Below are 14,465 nucleotides of genomic sequence, written 5' to 3' on the forward strand. Positions count from 1 at the left end.
GGCAGCTTCAGTTGGGAAGAAAAAGCAACAACATCGCCGATATCAACTCTCCTGGCTCGTCTCTTCGCCCAAGGCCCGCCCCCTGATCGCGAGACTGCCGCGCAAAATGCATCATGGCAACAGACCCTGAGCTTCCTGCGGTCGACCAACCGCAGACACCGCAGCGCGACGCTACCGATCAACAAAACATTAGCCACGCCGAGATCTCGACAATGAGCGAGCAAACCACAACGCGTCCCTCGGACCAAGACACGACACCCAATGACAGAGTGGACCCTGAGACACTTCGCGATGCAGCCCCAGATGAAGAACCGGAATCTTTAGTCGCTGGAATCGGCATGGATAGCAGCTCCTTCGAGTCCTTCGAGGCAGCGCCCATGGATCCTAGCAGAGGCCCAGACGAGTCGCTGACAGAAGAAGCCGTTCGCGAGCACCTGAATGATATCGAGTCCAGCTTTCTACCGCGATTGTCACCAATCCCAACGGGAGCGAATGCCTTTGATGGCGGGGTGGACGACACATACATCTTCGACTCGCCCAATAAGGCCGCCATGCAGATGCATCAGCGGCAGCCACCGCCGCATGAGGGCGATTCGACGGCTACTGCACCGGAGAATACGACAGCAAGCCTGGAGGCATTCGACTCGTCCCCGACGGCTGCAGCTGTGGCTAGAACCATGTCACGCGCGGCGAGCACTGCGCGGCATGGCGACGAACCGACAATCTCGACAAAAGAAGACAACCAGACTGACGAGACTGTCGAGGACGGCAGCAAAGAGCCGCAAGAAAGCTCACAGGTTTCGAGCGTGGGAGATCAAGAGGGTTCGCTTTCGCGAGCGCAGTCACTAAACGAACGAGTCGATGCAGGGAGCACACCGGGCAATGCCCTGCGCACACAGAAACGACCAAAGTACCTACGAAGCCGACACGGGAGCCAGCGCTCCTCGACATCCTCCTTCGCAGCGAGCGAGACGCATGAAGGCAGCGACGTGACGGCTATGGGCTACAGCGCCGACTACGCTCTACAATCCGGGGGCGCGATCCCCGCGCTGGCCACACCTTCGCGAAATGCTCTCTCGCGCACAATCAGCATGGGAAGCGTCGCCTCTGGCTTTGAGGACTACACGGATCCTTCGCTTGGTCACCTCGAAACTCTGCCCGAAGTCAATAGTCCCGACCGAAGCCAGAAAGAAGACCTGGCCCAGACCCCCAAGCCCTCCCAAGAGAATTTTGAAACCGCCCCAACTGACACGGTCATCGCTCGCCATGTCAGGAATGTGCATGTCCCCGAGTCGTTAGCGAAAGAGTACAAGTACAAGAGCGGTCTCGAGACGCCAAGGCGACCAGCAAACCTCAACATGGCGGCCTCGGTCACGACCACTGGTAGGACCGGCGGGCGGAGTCTCACCCTCAAGGAGCAGAGCAGCACGATTGAGAGGCTGTCTAAAGAGAACTTTGACCTAAAACTCAAAGTCATGTTTCTGAGCGATCGCCTCGACAAGTTGTCAGAGGAAGGGATCAAGGAGATGATCTCGGAGAATGTGGAGCTCAAAACAAGCCTTGCGGTGCTCCAGAGGGACAACAGAATCCTTCGCCGGCGAATCAAAGAACTGGAAAAGCAGGAGAAGGACAATGAAGAGCGCCCCAGTACGGCCAAAAGTGGTGCTTCGTCAACAGACCAGACAGCCAAGTTATATGACGAAGATGCGCAGGAACGGGAAGAAGAGCTCTACTTCCTCCGAGAGCGGGTGGAAGAGTACGCGACCGAGATCGAGCGACTGCGCACCGAGACCACGAATGCCATGGACGAAAAACGCAGAATGACTGATGTGTTCAAGACCATGGGAGATCGGGTCGCGGACGACAACGTCGGACGGCAGGAAGAGGCCGACGTGTGGAAGGACCTTCTGGAGCAAGAGACTGCCCGTCGTGAACAGGCTGACGATGACAATCGCAAGCTCAGGGACGAGGTCTTCCGACTTAAGCAGGAGATTTCAGGTTACGGAGGCCTGCATCACACCACCAATATCTACAACATCACCAAGAAGCAGCGAAACCGCGAGCAGGGCGGATCAGGCAGCCGGCCCGTGTCTGGTCTCTCGGGCGACTTTGAAGGCTCCAATGCCAATTTCAGTGCAGGGAGCACACTGGTCGATGAACTTCGGAAAGAGACAGAACATTTGCGCCATGAAAATGCCGAGCTGCGCCGAGAAGTTGGCGCGCAGACATCCATGCTGACTTCGAGAAACCGCGAAAAGGAGCGCCTGTACCAAGAGATTGAGGACCTCAAGATGGCAGCGCGCCACGGACGCCAAGCACCATCGACCATTGACAGCCTCCTCGACAGATCGGCGTCGCGCGTGGGCGGCCATGAAAGACCACAATCTAGAGGCAGCGGCATGACGCGACGAACTTCTGTCGAGGAAGACATGGAACAGGAGCGCGACGCACTTGAAGCTAAGCTTGCTGAGAGCCGGGACAAGCTGAGCGAGGTCAAGCTGCAGAACCAAGAGCTGCAGCGTGAGTTGGAGACTTGTATGGAAGACTTTGAGGCAGCCGTCAATGGCAAGCGCGAATCAGAAGAAGCCGCTGTTCAGTTACAGGAAGACCTCGAAAACGCCATGAACGACCTCATTGCTTTACAGTCAGAACGGGATGAAGCATTGCGCGAGCAGGCGGCAATGGAAGAGGAGTTTGAGGCCCTTCGGGTAGAGGCGCAGGAAGAGATCGACGCCCTCGAGCTCGAAGCTGACCAGCGCTCCGAGGAACTGCAGCGCATGCAGACCGAATTGACTGATCGTTCCGAGAATTTTGACGCCCTGCAGGAGGAGATGCGAAAGATGAGCGACGCGCTGATCGGACTCGAAGACGAACAGGAGAACAAGCTGCGCAGGATCGAGCAGCTCGAGCTCGAGCTGGACTCATCCAACAAGGAGCTGGAGGAATTTGAACGTAAGCTCATGGAGGCCAACGAGAAGAACCAACGGTTGTCTGTGCAGCAGGAATCGTCGCAGGATGAGATTGGGTTCTTGCGGGAAGAGCAAGAGACGGACAAGATCAGAATCGGGGACCTGGAAGCGTCCCTCGCCGGTCTGGAGCACTCCCTGCGCGAAGAAAAGGACCGCGCCCGCGAACTGGACAACCGGCTCAGCCAGGAGCGCGAGCAGCGCGAGATTGTGGCCAACAAGGAGAAGGAGGATGTGCAGCAAATTGTCAATCAGCTCAACAAGGAGGCCTCGACCGCTAAGGATGAAGTGCGGCGACTGCGCAAGAGCCTGTCGTCGCGGGAGATTGAGGCGACCGAGTGGAAGGAGAGGCTGATTGAGCTCGAGAACAACCTTGGCGAGGCGTTGGGCGATCTCAACGGCACGCGCTCCTCCTTCTTGAAATCCATCACCAAGATACAGCGCGAGCTGGAGGATACGATCCGCGAGCTCGACAGCACCAGGGCCTCGGTGGTGGAGAAGGATCGCCTCATCAAGCAGCGGGACGCATTGCTCGAGTCGCACGCACTGGAGAGTCGCAAGCTCTCCGAGCTGCTAGACAAGGAGCGCGTCAGCCATCGCAACACCAAGGCGCAGCACGAGACGTTCCAGCGCAACCACCAGCTGCTGGCGCGTACAAACTCCACCCAAGACACGCGCATCAGCGAGCTTGAATCGACACGCGGGCAGGACCGTGCGCGTCTCCTGAAACTCGAGCAGCAAAGCCGCGAACAGCTGGCGGAGAGGAACCAGTTGCTGCTCACTCTGTGGCAGAAGCTGAGCGCCTTGTGCGGCAGGGAGTGGGCCAACAGCAACACGCTCATCGACCGCCAGGTTCTGCCGTCTCTCGAGGTCATTGCCACTCGCTTGCCTGGCTTCTCCAAGAATCTGCTTGCGGCTGTTAAGACGATTGAGACCATTGTCGGATCCTTCCAGCTGAAGATCAAGACCGTCGAGCGCGACTTGACGAGGGAGTACCAGAATCTCGAGAGTAACCTCGATGTGCGCAGCAAGAAACTGGACCGGCTGGAGACCATGGTGCGGAACACGGCGGCGAGCAGCAGCACATCGTCCTCGGAACTTCATTCGCGACTGTTGAGGCTGGAGGATAAGTACCGCCAGCTCAAGGTGGAGAACGCAACCTTGAAGGCGGCCAACGACGCCAGAGCGAGGTCGGCTTATACTGGTCTCAACCCAGAGGCGCTGATCCCCGGCGATCCTGGCTCGCCGTCACCGAGTGTGCCACGTGGACCGATGGAGAAGGACCGCACCCTCAGGCCTAGTCACGGAAGCAGCAGGACCCTGTCCCGGACGCACACGGCCCCCAGTACCGGCAACGAGATTGCGCGCCGGGACCCCTCTGTCTCTGATGAGCCGCAAAACGACAACCGATGGCTGTTTAGGCTACGGGAGATGGAGCACAAGCTGAAGCAGGAGCGTGAGGCGCGAAACCAGGACCGCCAAGCGGCACGCGCACGTCTCGGCGGGCTGGAGAATGAGAATCGCGACCTGAGAGAACGAGTGCGGCGGGGCGAGGAGTAGCAGGCTGGTCGACCCCGCGTCGATGTCTCGGGTTCGTGCAACGTACGGCGGACATAGAGTGAAGCCACGGAGAAGACTTGTATCTGTCAGCGTCGGGTGTTAGGGGGTATTGCTAGGACCTGGGGGTGCTAAGGCGTTGCGACGGATACGGGGGACTCGAGTCATCTCGTCCTCCACTAGACTAGAGAGCTGTATTTCTGGAAGATTTCCGGTGCCCGTTTCCTTGTGTGACATTCTATTAGCTTTCGATGCAGAGTGCGAACTTTGAAGGTCGGGGCGCAGGTATCTGATGGCCAGCACGATCTTAGGGGATCTCAACGCTCGTCTACTACAGTGTTGCTGACCTGAAGACCTGATGGTGCGCGAGTATCACACAGGCAGCATTTGTTGGCGCTTGCTGGTTCACGTCGCCCACCTTTGGTGTAGAGGGTAGGCGCGCGGCAACGCACCTGCTTTAAATACCCCTGAAAGTCGTATCGACAACATTAAACCTCCAATACCCCAAGTCCCCCTCCGCAGTCTTCACTAAGCTGCACACCATTACCTTCAACCCCCAACCGACACAGTTGCTGTTCCCTAGCCCGGTCCTTCGCTGCCCTAAAGTCGATCATGATGAGAACCACGCGAGAAGACTCGCAGCACTTGTCAGTGTAAGCGGCTGACCGTCCAGGCTATTTCCCCGCCAGACATGAACGCCGACGCGGAGAGACAGTTCGCATTGTCTCTGTATCACCGCGATCACCTTTCGAGGGGTCGAAATCGCAAGATGTTTAGCTACGAAGCCTACCACTGGGCCGTGATGATAGTTCCCCGGGATGAGAAGGGCAGGACTTGTCATGCATATGAGGCAACGGACGCGAGCACTTACGACCCAGTCACCCAGACTGTCCAACCAGACGATGGATTGGTGGTTTCAGGCCAAGGACAATTTCGACCCGGAGCGCAGTGTCAATCTGCTAGGGCGAATCATCGTAGGCACCGTGCCGCCCGACATCTCGTATGACGAACTGAAAGCCTTTTTCGAGGTGATCCCTTTGCCTACGAGGAACAGAGATCCGCAACAGAGTTGCGTCACATGAGCCTTGAACGCGCTCGTGGCAATGCAGGCGAAAGGATGAGTGGTTGCCTTGGACCTCCAGCAGTTTAAGGATTTTGCGTTGGCGTACGCCGACGAAAGACTCAGGAGACGCGACATCAACCTCGCTATGGTAAATGAGAGCACCGGAGGGAAGAACCCGGATGCCGTGGTCCACTTTCAAGTTCAAGGGTCAGTACGATAAACTGAACGGCTTCAGTCGTCGTAGCATGCGCAGCTGGGCATGGAGCAGGAGTCATTGATGTCTCTCCTAACCAAGGCTGAGTTTATATGAATATCTTCGAGAGTAGCCGTTCGCAGTCGTTCGTAGCGAAGAATTGAGTTATATAAGTCTTGTTTCGACGAGCACTTGTGACGGTCCCTGCGCTCCGCTCACGTGAGTCCACGTGAGCTTTTGGTCCAAGTCGGTGTTTCCGCCCGAATCAATCAGCCAGCCTGAAGCTGATTGAAGGTCCCCGACTGCCACTGCAGACTGCAGCCCCCCTCGACCATGGGCTTGAGCATCGGCATCTTTTTCTCGTTGCGCTGGCGCTCATGGTTGGGCTTGAAGCTATTCAAGCCGCTCGACTATCGCACCTACGTAGAGAGTGAGCTGGAACCGCGTCATCAAGGGGCCATGTAAACCGCCCGAGGTCGAAGCGATGCAATATGTCGCCAACCACACTAACATTCCGATCGCAAAGCTATACGCTGTTCACACACAAGGTAATGATATCTATATTGAGATGCCTTTTGTCCGCGGCGATCCTCTGGACCGCGTCTGGCACCATCTGTCTCAAGAAGCACGGGAGGCGATCGCCTCTGAGATCACGGAGCACATGACGACCTTTCGCCAACTACCGCCTGCCGCGTAGGACCTGATGGCCTCTGCGTACCAGAATCCGGCACATGACAGCCGCGTAGGCAATCGATTCTTCGGCCCCTGCACGCACCGCGAATTCCACTCCTTGTTGCGCACCCATCTTCCCGAGGACTGGATCCGGTCTGTGCTCGACGAAAGCACGAAAACAGTGCACGAAGCAGTACAAGACCGTCTTCACACATGCCGATCTAGCTCCCCGCAACATCATGGTGAGGAACGGACGGCTCACCGCTATTATCGACTAGGGCAACGCAGGATGGTACCCGGAGTACTGGGAGTATACCAAGATGCACTACAACTATTTTTCCGAGGACTGGTACGAAATCATCGAACGGAGGCTCCCATGCTACGAAGCAGAGCTCGAGGCGGAGCGGGCGGTCATGGCAAAATTTGGCGACAATGTTGGCACCCCAGCGGTCTTGTATAGAGAAGGCGTCACCAGGCATCATGAAGGTTCGAAGCCGGCCAAGGAGTGGTTGGCAGCCAGAGCTGGCCGTCTGTGGGCAGACCTGTGGTCGTTAGCTCTGGCGAGCCTCAATATCGAGGTGTGATTTTGCAATACCAGCATATCGCGAGCTTCTTCCCTTCTGATGGATGGCTGCAGCTTGGCACATAACGACTTGTTTCCACTCGATCATTTGGAGAGACTGGCGTTCTGTCGTTGATGATCCTGGTCGGTACTCCCTAAACGCGCTATGCCACGAGGGCTGGACGAAGTCGTGCACCGTCGATGTGAGCCATGATAGTCCCGTAGAGTGCACTGCATGAGTGTAGTCTTGGCTTTCAAGTGCCAATCGGCAACGGCAGCTTTGTTGAGGAGGCAAACCAAGTCTTTGAGATTGAGCTCTGTGTTCTGCCACTCAAGCTCGAACCTCGACTTCTGGGGCAAGAATCACGGTGGAACAGCGCTCATGGCGGCGAGAGCCAAGAGACGCATTCATTTTGCCGGTGCAGCCTCAAGCTCTATGCTTTGCAAGCAAGGCGGACAGACATTAGGCCGTGTCAGTAGCATTTATAAGCACGCCAGTGCCACGGCGTCGGAAGATGCAGGGAGCTGCGTGTGCACAGCGAGAAGGAGCGATGATCCCTCGTGGTCAGACATTGTAGTGGCACTCGTCATTCTGTGTGCGGCTTGTCGCATATGCATATGCGGCGTGATCGGTTCGTCGGTGAATGTTGAGTATATACTTAATAATAAGGCATATCTTCATTAAGACTAAATTAGGACTATAAATAATGAAAAGAGTCTCAAATATTTTGTTTAGAAACAATGTACGTATACGTAAACTTAAGAGAACCTAGACTAGAGAGGAGAAGTCCCAGCTTGATGCCTCAGATACTTATTAATGTATACCCCCTGACAGGGGTTGCAGTCAATACTCAATCTATAGGGTTTCCTCCGCAGTTGTCCCTTTCTCACACCTCCCTTCACCCCATGGCCACCTGGCGAGTTGTCATGTCTCGCCGCCAGAATATTGGCGCCATGCCTCCTTCAACGTCTGCGTGCCGGCTCGCGTCGATGCTCCCAACCCAGAGCAACCCGGGTTCGTCATGGTCCGGTTTCCTCTGCCTTGCAGTGTCGGGGGAATTCCGCGTCCCGGAAACGCAGAAGTCACCTACCATGGTAGTCACGCTGCTCCATAGATTTCGGCAATACATTCGGGCCCTGCTTGGCTATCCGTGCTCAACTCACTATGCCCCGCATAACCCAATTCCCTTGACTTCCCCCGGATTAGGCTATTGGTGATCGAGACCATCCCTGATACTGAAGGAAGAATACTTTCGGAGTCCTGGGAAGAGAAGCGTGAGGACGATCGCCTGCAAAGCAACCTCTAGCGAGACCTCGTGCGAATACATCTCTCGTTCGTAGCCGTTCCGCTTTCTCGTATTGGTGTATTTCCGCACGATAACTCCGGCTGCATCGACATTGATGACCGTCCGCTTAGAACAGAGATCATTATGCGAGGCGATGAGGACCTTTCCCTTGACATGCCGCGTGACGAGACGTATACTCGAGCGGACGACTACGTCCTTACACACCTGGACACCCTTAACAACCGACTACTGCACCAGTCCGATACCGTGGCAAGTGAGATCAACGGACGGTTCGAGTCTTCGAGATGGCCAGTCTCGCCGCAGCGCCAGCCATCTATCCGCAGATTCTACACAAAGACATTCTTTCAGGGTCCTTTGCCTGAAGTCTGACAGATTTCCAAAGGAGGAACATCATAGTCGACGACGATTAGAACGTTATGCGTATCATTGATCTTGAGTTCGCTTGTTCCTGGCCTCCCGAATTTCAAACGTAGACCCAGCGAGATCATGAAAAAATATATGTCCAGAATGACCGAAGTCCTTCCCGCGGTCGAGGTATTGCCTGAGAGACTTGGTCGCTGGATTGCTTCGAGGAGTTTGAAGGGGATTTGTACCGAGTTGGCTTGCGTACCTTGTAGTAGTGGTGACAGGGTGGCGTTTGTATAGATCTGACTGAAACTAGTAGTCATTACTAATTACTGCGCAGGAGACTGGGAGTCCATTTTCCGTGCGAGGCCACAATCTTCAATTCTTCGCATTCGCCCAATAGGTCTCTAGTCTATGCGCTGTCCGCAGTAAAACTCGCTGTGGATTGCTGGCCGCCTAAAGTCGCCCCGCACAAATGAATCATGGACCAGCTTATAGCTGGATTTGTCAGCTCGTGCTCACTTTGACCCGCCTCGGGGAAAACAGAACAACGCTAAGACAGTGACTGCTTGAGCCGCTACGACGTCGTGCAGGCCTGCGGAGTTGGAAGCCTTAAGCTTTCGATGACATTCGGTGCTGACGGCGGAATCTTCCCCACAGTGGAGCAGAATGTTGATCTCGACGGCCTATGCAGCTATGCTCGCCTCTGGCCCCGTGCCTTAGCCCATGGCTATAGCTGAGGGGGTTGCTCGTCGTCAAGATCGTCCCTAGTTGCCGTAAATATATAAGGACTGGCGCAGTTCGCATCGTTCTCAGGAAATCTGGACACATCTCGAGCTCCAACAGAATACCCTCTCCCACACCCAATCCACCACAAGCTCATCCACAGCTCAACCATCAACATGGCCTCTTACACACTCTACGACGCGTCCTTCGGCGTCATCAAGGATGCCCTCGACTCCCTGACCACCATCCTCGACAAGGTCGCTGCCTCGCCCGTCGCTGACACCATTGCCGACGCACGCATCCACCCCGACATGCTTCCCTTTTCTTTCCAGGTGCACACCCTCACCCAGTTCGGCCACAAGTGCCTGGCCCGCATCTCTGACAAGTTCCCCCCCGAGACATTCGCCAAGGAGGAGCTCACCACCATTGACGCCATGAAGGCGCGCATCGCCAAGGTCCAGTCGCAGTTCGACCTCATCACCAAGGAGTCCATCAACAGCCGCGAGAACGAGACGGTGAAGTTGGGCATGGGCCCCAACAAGCCAGAGGTCGACATCAAGGCGTGGCAGTACGTGCATGGCTTCGCCATCCCCAACGTCTACTTCCATCTCGTCACCGCGTACGACATTGCGAGGAAGGAGGGTGTTGATGTGGGCAAGCCTGACTACCAGTCCGCGTTCCTGAGCAAGTTCATCAACTAGGGATAGCAAAACGCAGTAATGTAGCGCGTGTTTCCTGTCATGACCATGCTCACCAATGGTGGGACTGATGTGAATGCCTTGTGACCTTCATATTGTGCTGCTAGAAGGGGAATAGGATTGAAATGTCAAATGATGAGCGTGCGACACATGAGGGACAAATGCTGTGAGCGAATGATAGAAATACCTGCCATATATGTATGGACATGGATACAGGGTGTCGCGATGCCGATGATGCCATGACTGCAGCAACCTGAGCACGCCATTGAAATTGTTAGTGCACTCGGATTTCGGCCCCGAACTTCAGGGCTTCATTCACCTCTCCACCTAACGCCCCAACGGCTTCCCTTCATCCCCTCCAAAGCTACCAACGCACGACACGACAGCGTAAAGACGTAACGTTCACCTGCGCGACCTCCTATCCCGCTGCCCCCCTCCACCGCAATCATGGCGTGGGGATCAATGCTCTTCCGTATCGTGCTCGCCTTCGAAAACGAAATCGTTACCCAGATCCTCCGCCGCCCCGGCTGGCATCGCGGTGTCGGCAGAATACACAAGTATGTCGACGAAAAGCGATATGGCCGGAACCCAAACGAGCCCCTCGCGCAGGGCGAGGCCACATCGAACCCAGAGAGCCGCGGCTTCTTGACGCACTTCAAGGACGAGCTGCTGAACCAGATGCGCGGCAAGCCGACCAACCTGCCCAACGACACCCCTTCCAAGATGAAGAAGAAATAAACCGCCCGGCTACATTACGTCGAAAGAATTGATGGCCGCTCGATGAAAGACAAGATCAATCATTCAACGACCTCCGTGTCCAGCATGTCCTCCACTTTCCAGCTCTCCGCCTCGCCGTCCATTCCCATCTCCCCCAGCTCATCCCCTTCTCGAAAGAACAAGCTGCCGTCTCCCGCCAGGGCGATAGCATCGACATTGTCGCTCAGCTTGCTGGTGACCATCTCGTTCCCTAGAACAACGACGCCTTCGGTCTTGGGGTCGGTCCAGGGCATCTCTGGAATGTACAGATGATGCTGCAACTTCCCTTTCGCCAGGGTGAAGAACCCATAAATCTCATTCGGCGCACGATCGTCTCCGGCGAGGCTGGTCCAGACGATCTCGGCCGGGTGAGCTGTGAGCTTTACTGGTGCTTCTTGATTATTGACTGATGTCGAAGCGTGGTGGAAGGTGTCGCCAATCTCGAAACACTCCCTTATACTGCCGGACTCCGAGGAACATTCGATAATCTCAACTGCATCTTCTCCTTCGACGGCGACGAGGATACCGGCATAGTCGCCCTCGGCTGGTGGATCACTATCGCTGGCAACCTTGGCGATGCCGCTTGTAATGTCGACATTGACGGATCGTCGGCCGCTCATATGCTGAAAGTATTTTGGCTTGTACGCCTTCCACGCCCCAGACCCAGAAGGTTCTGTGGTCGTGATCATTGCCAACGAATTTTCATTGTCAATGTACGCCAACACAAACAGACCGACATCGCCCAAGCTGCGGTGAAAGCTCGCTGAGATACCACCGCTGACCTGGACCTTTGTCTTTTGTACGCTGACCCATTGTCTGGGTCTCACTTGCGTGAGATGGACAATCCTGTCCTCGTCGTTAAGGTAGAAAACGTGCGCTACGCCGGCATCGTCCACGGCGCCCGTGATCGGGGTGCCGAGCTTAGCGCGCTCGGGGAGACCTTGAATAGGATAGATCGAGGACCGCCCACCAACCGAGTCGCGTGCGATGAGGGTGGCGTTGTTGTCAGACTGCCAGACCATGGTGCGCCGATAATCACGGGAGGAACCAGTGGAAACGTCCGCGACGAGGATGGAGGAGCGGTCGGAAAGAACAAACGTAGGGGATGGCGGTTTTTCTGTCGTCGTCGCCTCTGCCTCCCTATCCTCGTCTGTGACCGTCACGGTTACGAGCCTCGTCGTCACTACTGGCTCTTTTGAGTTTGTGATCAATTTCGTGTCGACCTGGGCTTCTCTGGTTACGAAAGAAATGAGATCGTCGGTGATGCTGGGCTCCGTGGTTGCGGGTATCATGGTCGGTCCCTCTTCAGGGGTACTGGTCATAGTTACGACGGTTGACCTTTCGCTTGTCGGCTTGCTTTTTGTCACAGTCACCAAGATAGTGGATGTTGCCACGGAAGGAGAACTTGGATCTGCCGGTTCGCTAGAGTCTCGCCCCTGGCCCTTGCTCAACGATACGACAATGACGGCTGCTATGGAACCCAGAGTAAGCAGCGCCAGGAAGATGGCAAAGGGGACCCTGAAGAGCGTACGCTTATACCATGGTTTTGCTGGAGGGATGGCCAAAGGGACTTGGTAGTAGTGCAGAGGTTGCTCTCCGTGGGCTCCCGTCGATGGACCGCCGTGCGAGGGAGCGTAACGCGGAGGTGCGGACTTGCTCCCAGTAAAGGACGGGCGAGCTATGCCCTCAAGAGGAATATCTGTGGTGTTCATGGTCGCTGAGGCTGCGTATTTGCTCTGCAGAATGGTTCTTCTCGCTATTTATGATAATCTGGCCAAGGAACGTCGAGATGCAATAGATGGTAGAGTAATCGAGCAACCCTTTCGTCATCATATACATCTCGTACTTCCTGATGGACGTTCATGTTGGAGATGATGGTCAGCTCCGAATCCTAGTCACGACTGCTGGGTCTCGTGCGCTGAGACACAGCTTTTTTACAAGGAAGTGAGGTAGCACCAAAGGGTATTAGCGAGGATGCTAAGAAAGCGACTACCAAACAAATTTGCAGTTGTTTCATGCTACCGTCAATGCACGAGTGTGAATCAAGAATGACCTGTCGGTCACTCCGCGAACGTTTGTACGTCTGTATTGTGTACTACATCAACATGACCGACCCCATGATTGAGGTATACCTATACCTCATCACCGTCGACATCTATCTCGATCGCAGCCATCCGCGCTGGTGACCTTCCAAAGAGACGGGCCGTGAGCTCAACTCACTCACTCCCATTCTGAGCCGACCATATTGTGGAACGTCCAAGCATCAGCATCTTCCATTTCGCACTCGACCTCGAGCAACTATTGTCAGTGACACACAGCAGAAGCCTCGCCCCTGAACATCCAAATCCGGTGAAATCAAGCAGAGACCATCTTTGCGTGCTGCGTGATCCGCCATAGCGAGCAAGCTGTGGATGCCCTAACTTTGAATTCTGTCGTGTCCCAAAGCCAAGGGGGCGGGCTGTTGCCGTCGCCAAGCGCTTAGAGGAGAGATCTGTCAGAGGGTGTACTCATCGGTTTCTTGGTCTGCCACAGTCGTTGGTTAGCAACACCACTTTCCGTGAACGTTCAAGACTTGCCTTTCCCATTGCTAGCAACTTCAAAGCAGTCCTCCAGCAGCTGCTGCGACGTGAGCCTGCCTACAAGACCAGCCATGGATGGTTCGCCGTCTGCGTCCCAAAAGATCCGCAGCCTAGGGAGATGCTTTGCATTGCTCTCTCGCTCGCTGGTGGGGACGTGTAAGGGGTTGCCACTTCCAGCTGCCTTGTACCTGAGAGCCTTGCACTCGCGCTCCATCCATTCTCTCGCCAGCGCAGCCGCAGCTAGTCGCACTGTATCGGCAGGACTTTCTGGGGGAAGCTGCCGTCCTTCACCTGTACCCATGAGTTTGACCTCCCAGCCAGCGTCTCCTTCATGGGCACGCCGAACCATGTGCACCAGAAGTGCGTCCTCGTCAAAGTAGTCAAAATGCAGATCCTCGTTGATGGCCGCTGAAAACCCCGTCATGGCGTGACTAGAAAGTTCATGTCGGCGCCCTGCGACCGTGGATCCGTGGTCGCGCGACTGGTCGCATTGACGTGATGGGAGTTGTCCGTCATCGAAGATGAGTCCTTCGACATGGCTGTGCCCAATACACCGCCCAAGACGGCCCCTACAGCGATCAAGATGATATTGAGAGCTATAGGCAGAACCACGCGCTTCCTATGGCGGCGAGCGGCTACCGATTGGGCTTCCGCGTCGTCATTGCCGCCCATCTCGAGGGAAATACGAGGGGGGCCTTGTGCAGGTTCATTGCCATTCTTGCTTTCGTAATTCGAACAGACGGGTGAGTGGTTCATGTTGCCATTCTGCTGCCGTTGCTGTCTCGATTGGGTGTCGTCCTGTTGGTGACTCGGCATAGGCAGTGATGGCGGCCCATGGGAAGTCCAGCTCATCTTATTGTGCTCGCGATCAAGTAGGGTCGTGGAGGAGGTAGCAGAGGAGGGCCGCTCGCGTTGACCAGGGCGTTCCTGAGGAGACGGAGTAGAAGACATCGATGAGTCCCTCTTGTTCTCTCAAGGTAGACGGATCTGACCTGTCACCGAGAGATCCTGCAGTGCCACCACCGCAGGCATGCGGGAGGG

The 14,465-nt window shown here is 55.7% G+C and overlaps 5 protein-coding genes across 5 annotated transcripts; 3 read left to right on the top strand and 2 right to left on the bottom strand.

Annotated features, from left to right (window-relative positions):
• Window positions 1–113: 113 nt before the first annotated feature.
• On the top strand, window positions 114–4,526 carry J7T54_005340 (Anucleate primary sterigmata protein B-like protein; the record flags this gene model as incomplete). The annotated part of the gene is made up of 1 exon (XM_051509719.1): window positions 114–4,526. The coding sequence occupies one exon, from the start codon at window positions 114–116 to the stop codon at window positions 4,524–4,526; it is 4,413 nt and encodes a 1,470-aa protein (XP_051359290.1).
• A 5,041-nt stretch (window positions 4,527–9,567) lies between these two features.
• J7T54_005341 (uncharacterized protein) lies at window positions 9,568–10,092 on the top strand (the record flags this gene model as incomplete). The annotated part of the gene is made up of 1 exon (XM_051509720.1): window positions 9,568–10,092. The coding sequence occupies one exon, from the start codon at window positions 9,568–9,570 to the stop codon at window positions 10,090–10,092; it is 525 nt and encodes a 174-aa protein (XP_051359291.1).
• A 444-nt stretch (window positions 10,093–10,536) lies between these two features.
• Window positions 10,537–10,827, top strand: J7T54_005342 (uncharacterized protein; the record flags this gene model as incomplete). Its single annotated transcript, XM_051509721.1, has 1 exon — window positions 10,537–10,827. One exon carries the CDS (start codon window positions 10,537–10,539, stop codon window positions 10,825–10,827), a length of 291 nt encoding a protein of 96 aa, XP_051359292.1.
• A 59-nt stretch (window positions 10,828–10,886) lies between these two features.
• J7T54_005343 (uncharacterized protein) lies at window positions 10,887–12,557 on the bottom strand (the record flags this gene model as incomplete). The annotated part of the gene is made up of 1 exon (XM_051509722.1): window positions 10,887–12,557. The coding sequence occupies one exon, from the start codon at window positions 12,555–12,557 to the stop codon at window positions 10,887–10,889; it is 1,671 nt and encodes a 556-aa protein (XP_051359293.1).
• An 853-nt stretch (window positions 12,558–13,410) lies between these two features.
• J7T54_005344 (uncharacterized protein) lies at window positions 13,411–13,848 on the bottom strand (the record flags this gene model as incomplete). Its single annotated transcript, XM_051509723.1, has 1 exon — window positions 13,411–13,848. One exon carries the CDS (start codon window positions 13,846–13,848, stop codon window positions 13,411–13,413), a length of 438 nt encoding a protein of 145 aa, XP_051359294.1.
• Window positions 13,849–14,465: the final 617 nt, after the last annotated feature.

This window comes from Emericellopsis cladophorae, assembly GCF_022114955.1.
Source record: "Emericellopsis cladophorae strain MUM 19.33 chromosome Unknown NODE_68_length_110240_cov_114_783829, whole genome shotgun sequence".
Lineage (NCBI taxonomy): Eukaryota > Fungi > Ascomycota > Sordariomycetes > Hypocreales > Bionectriaceae > Emericellopsis > Emericellopsis cladophorae.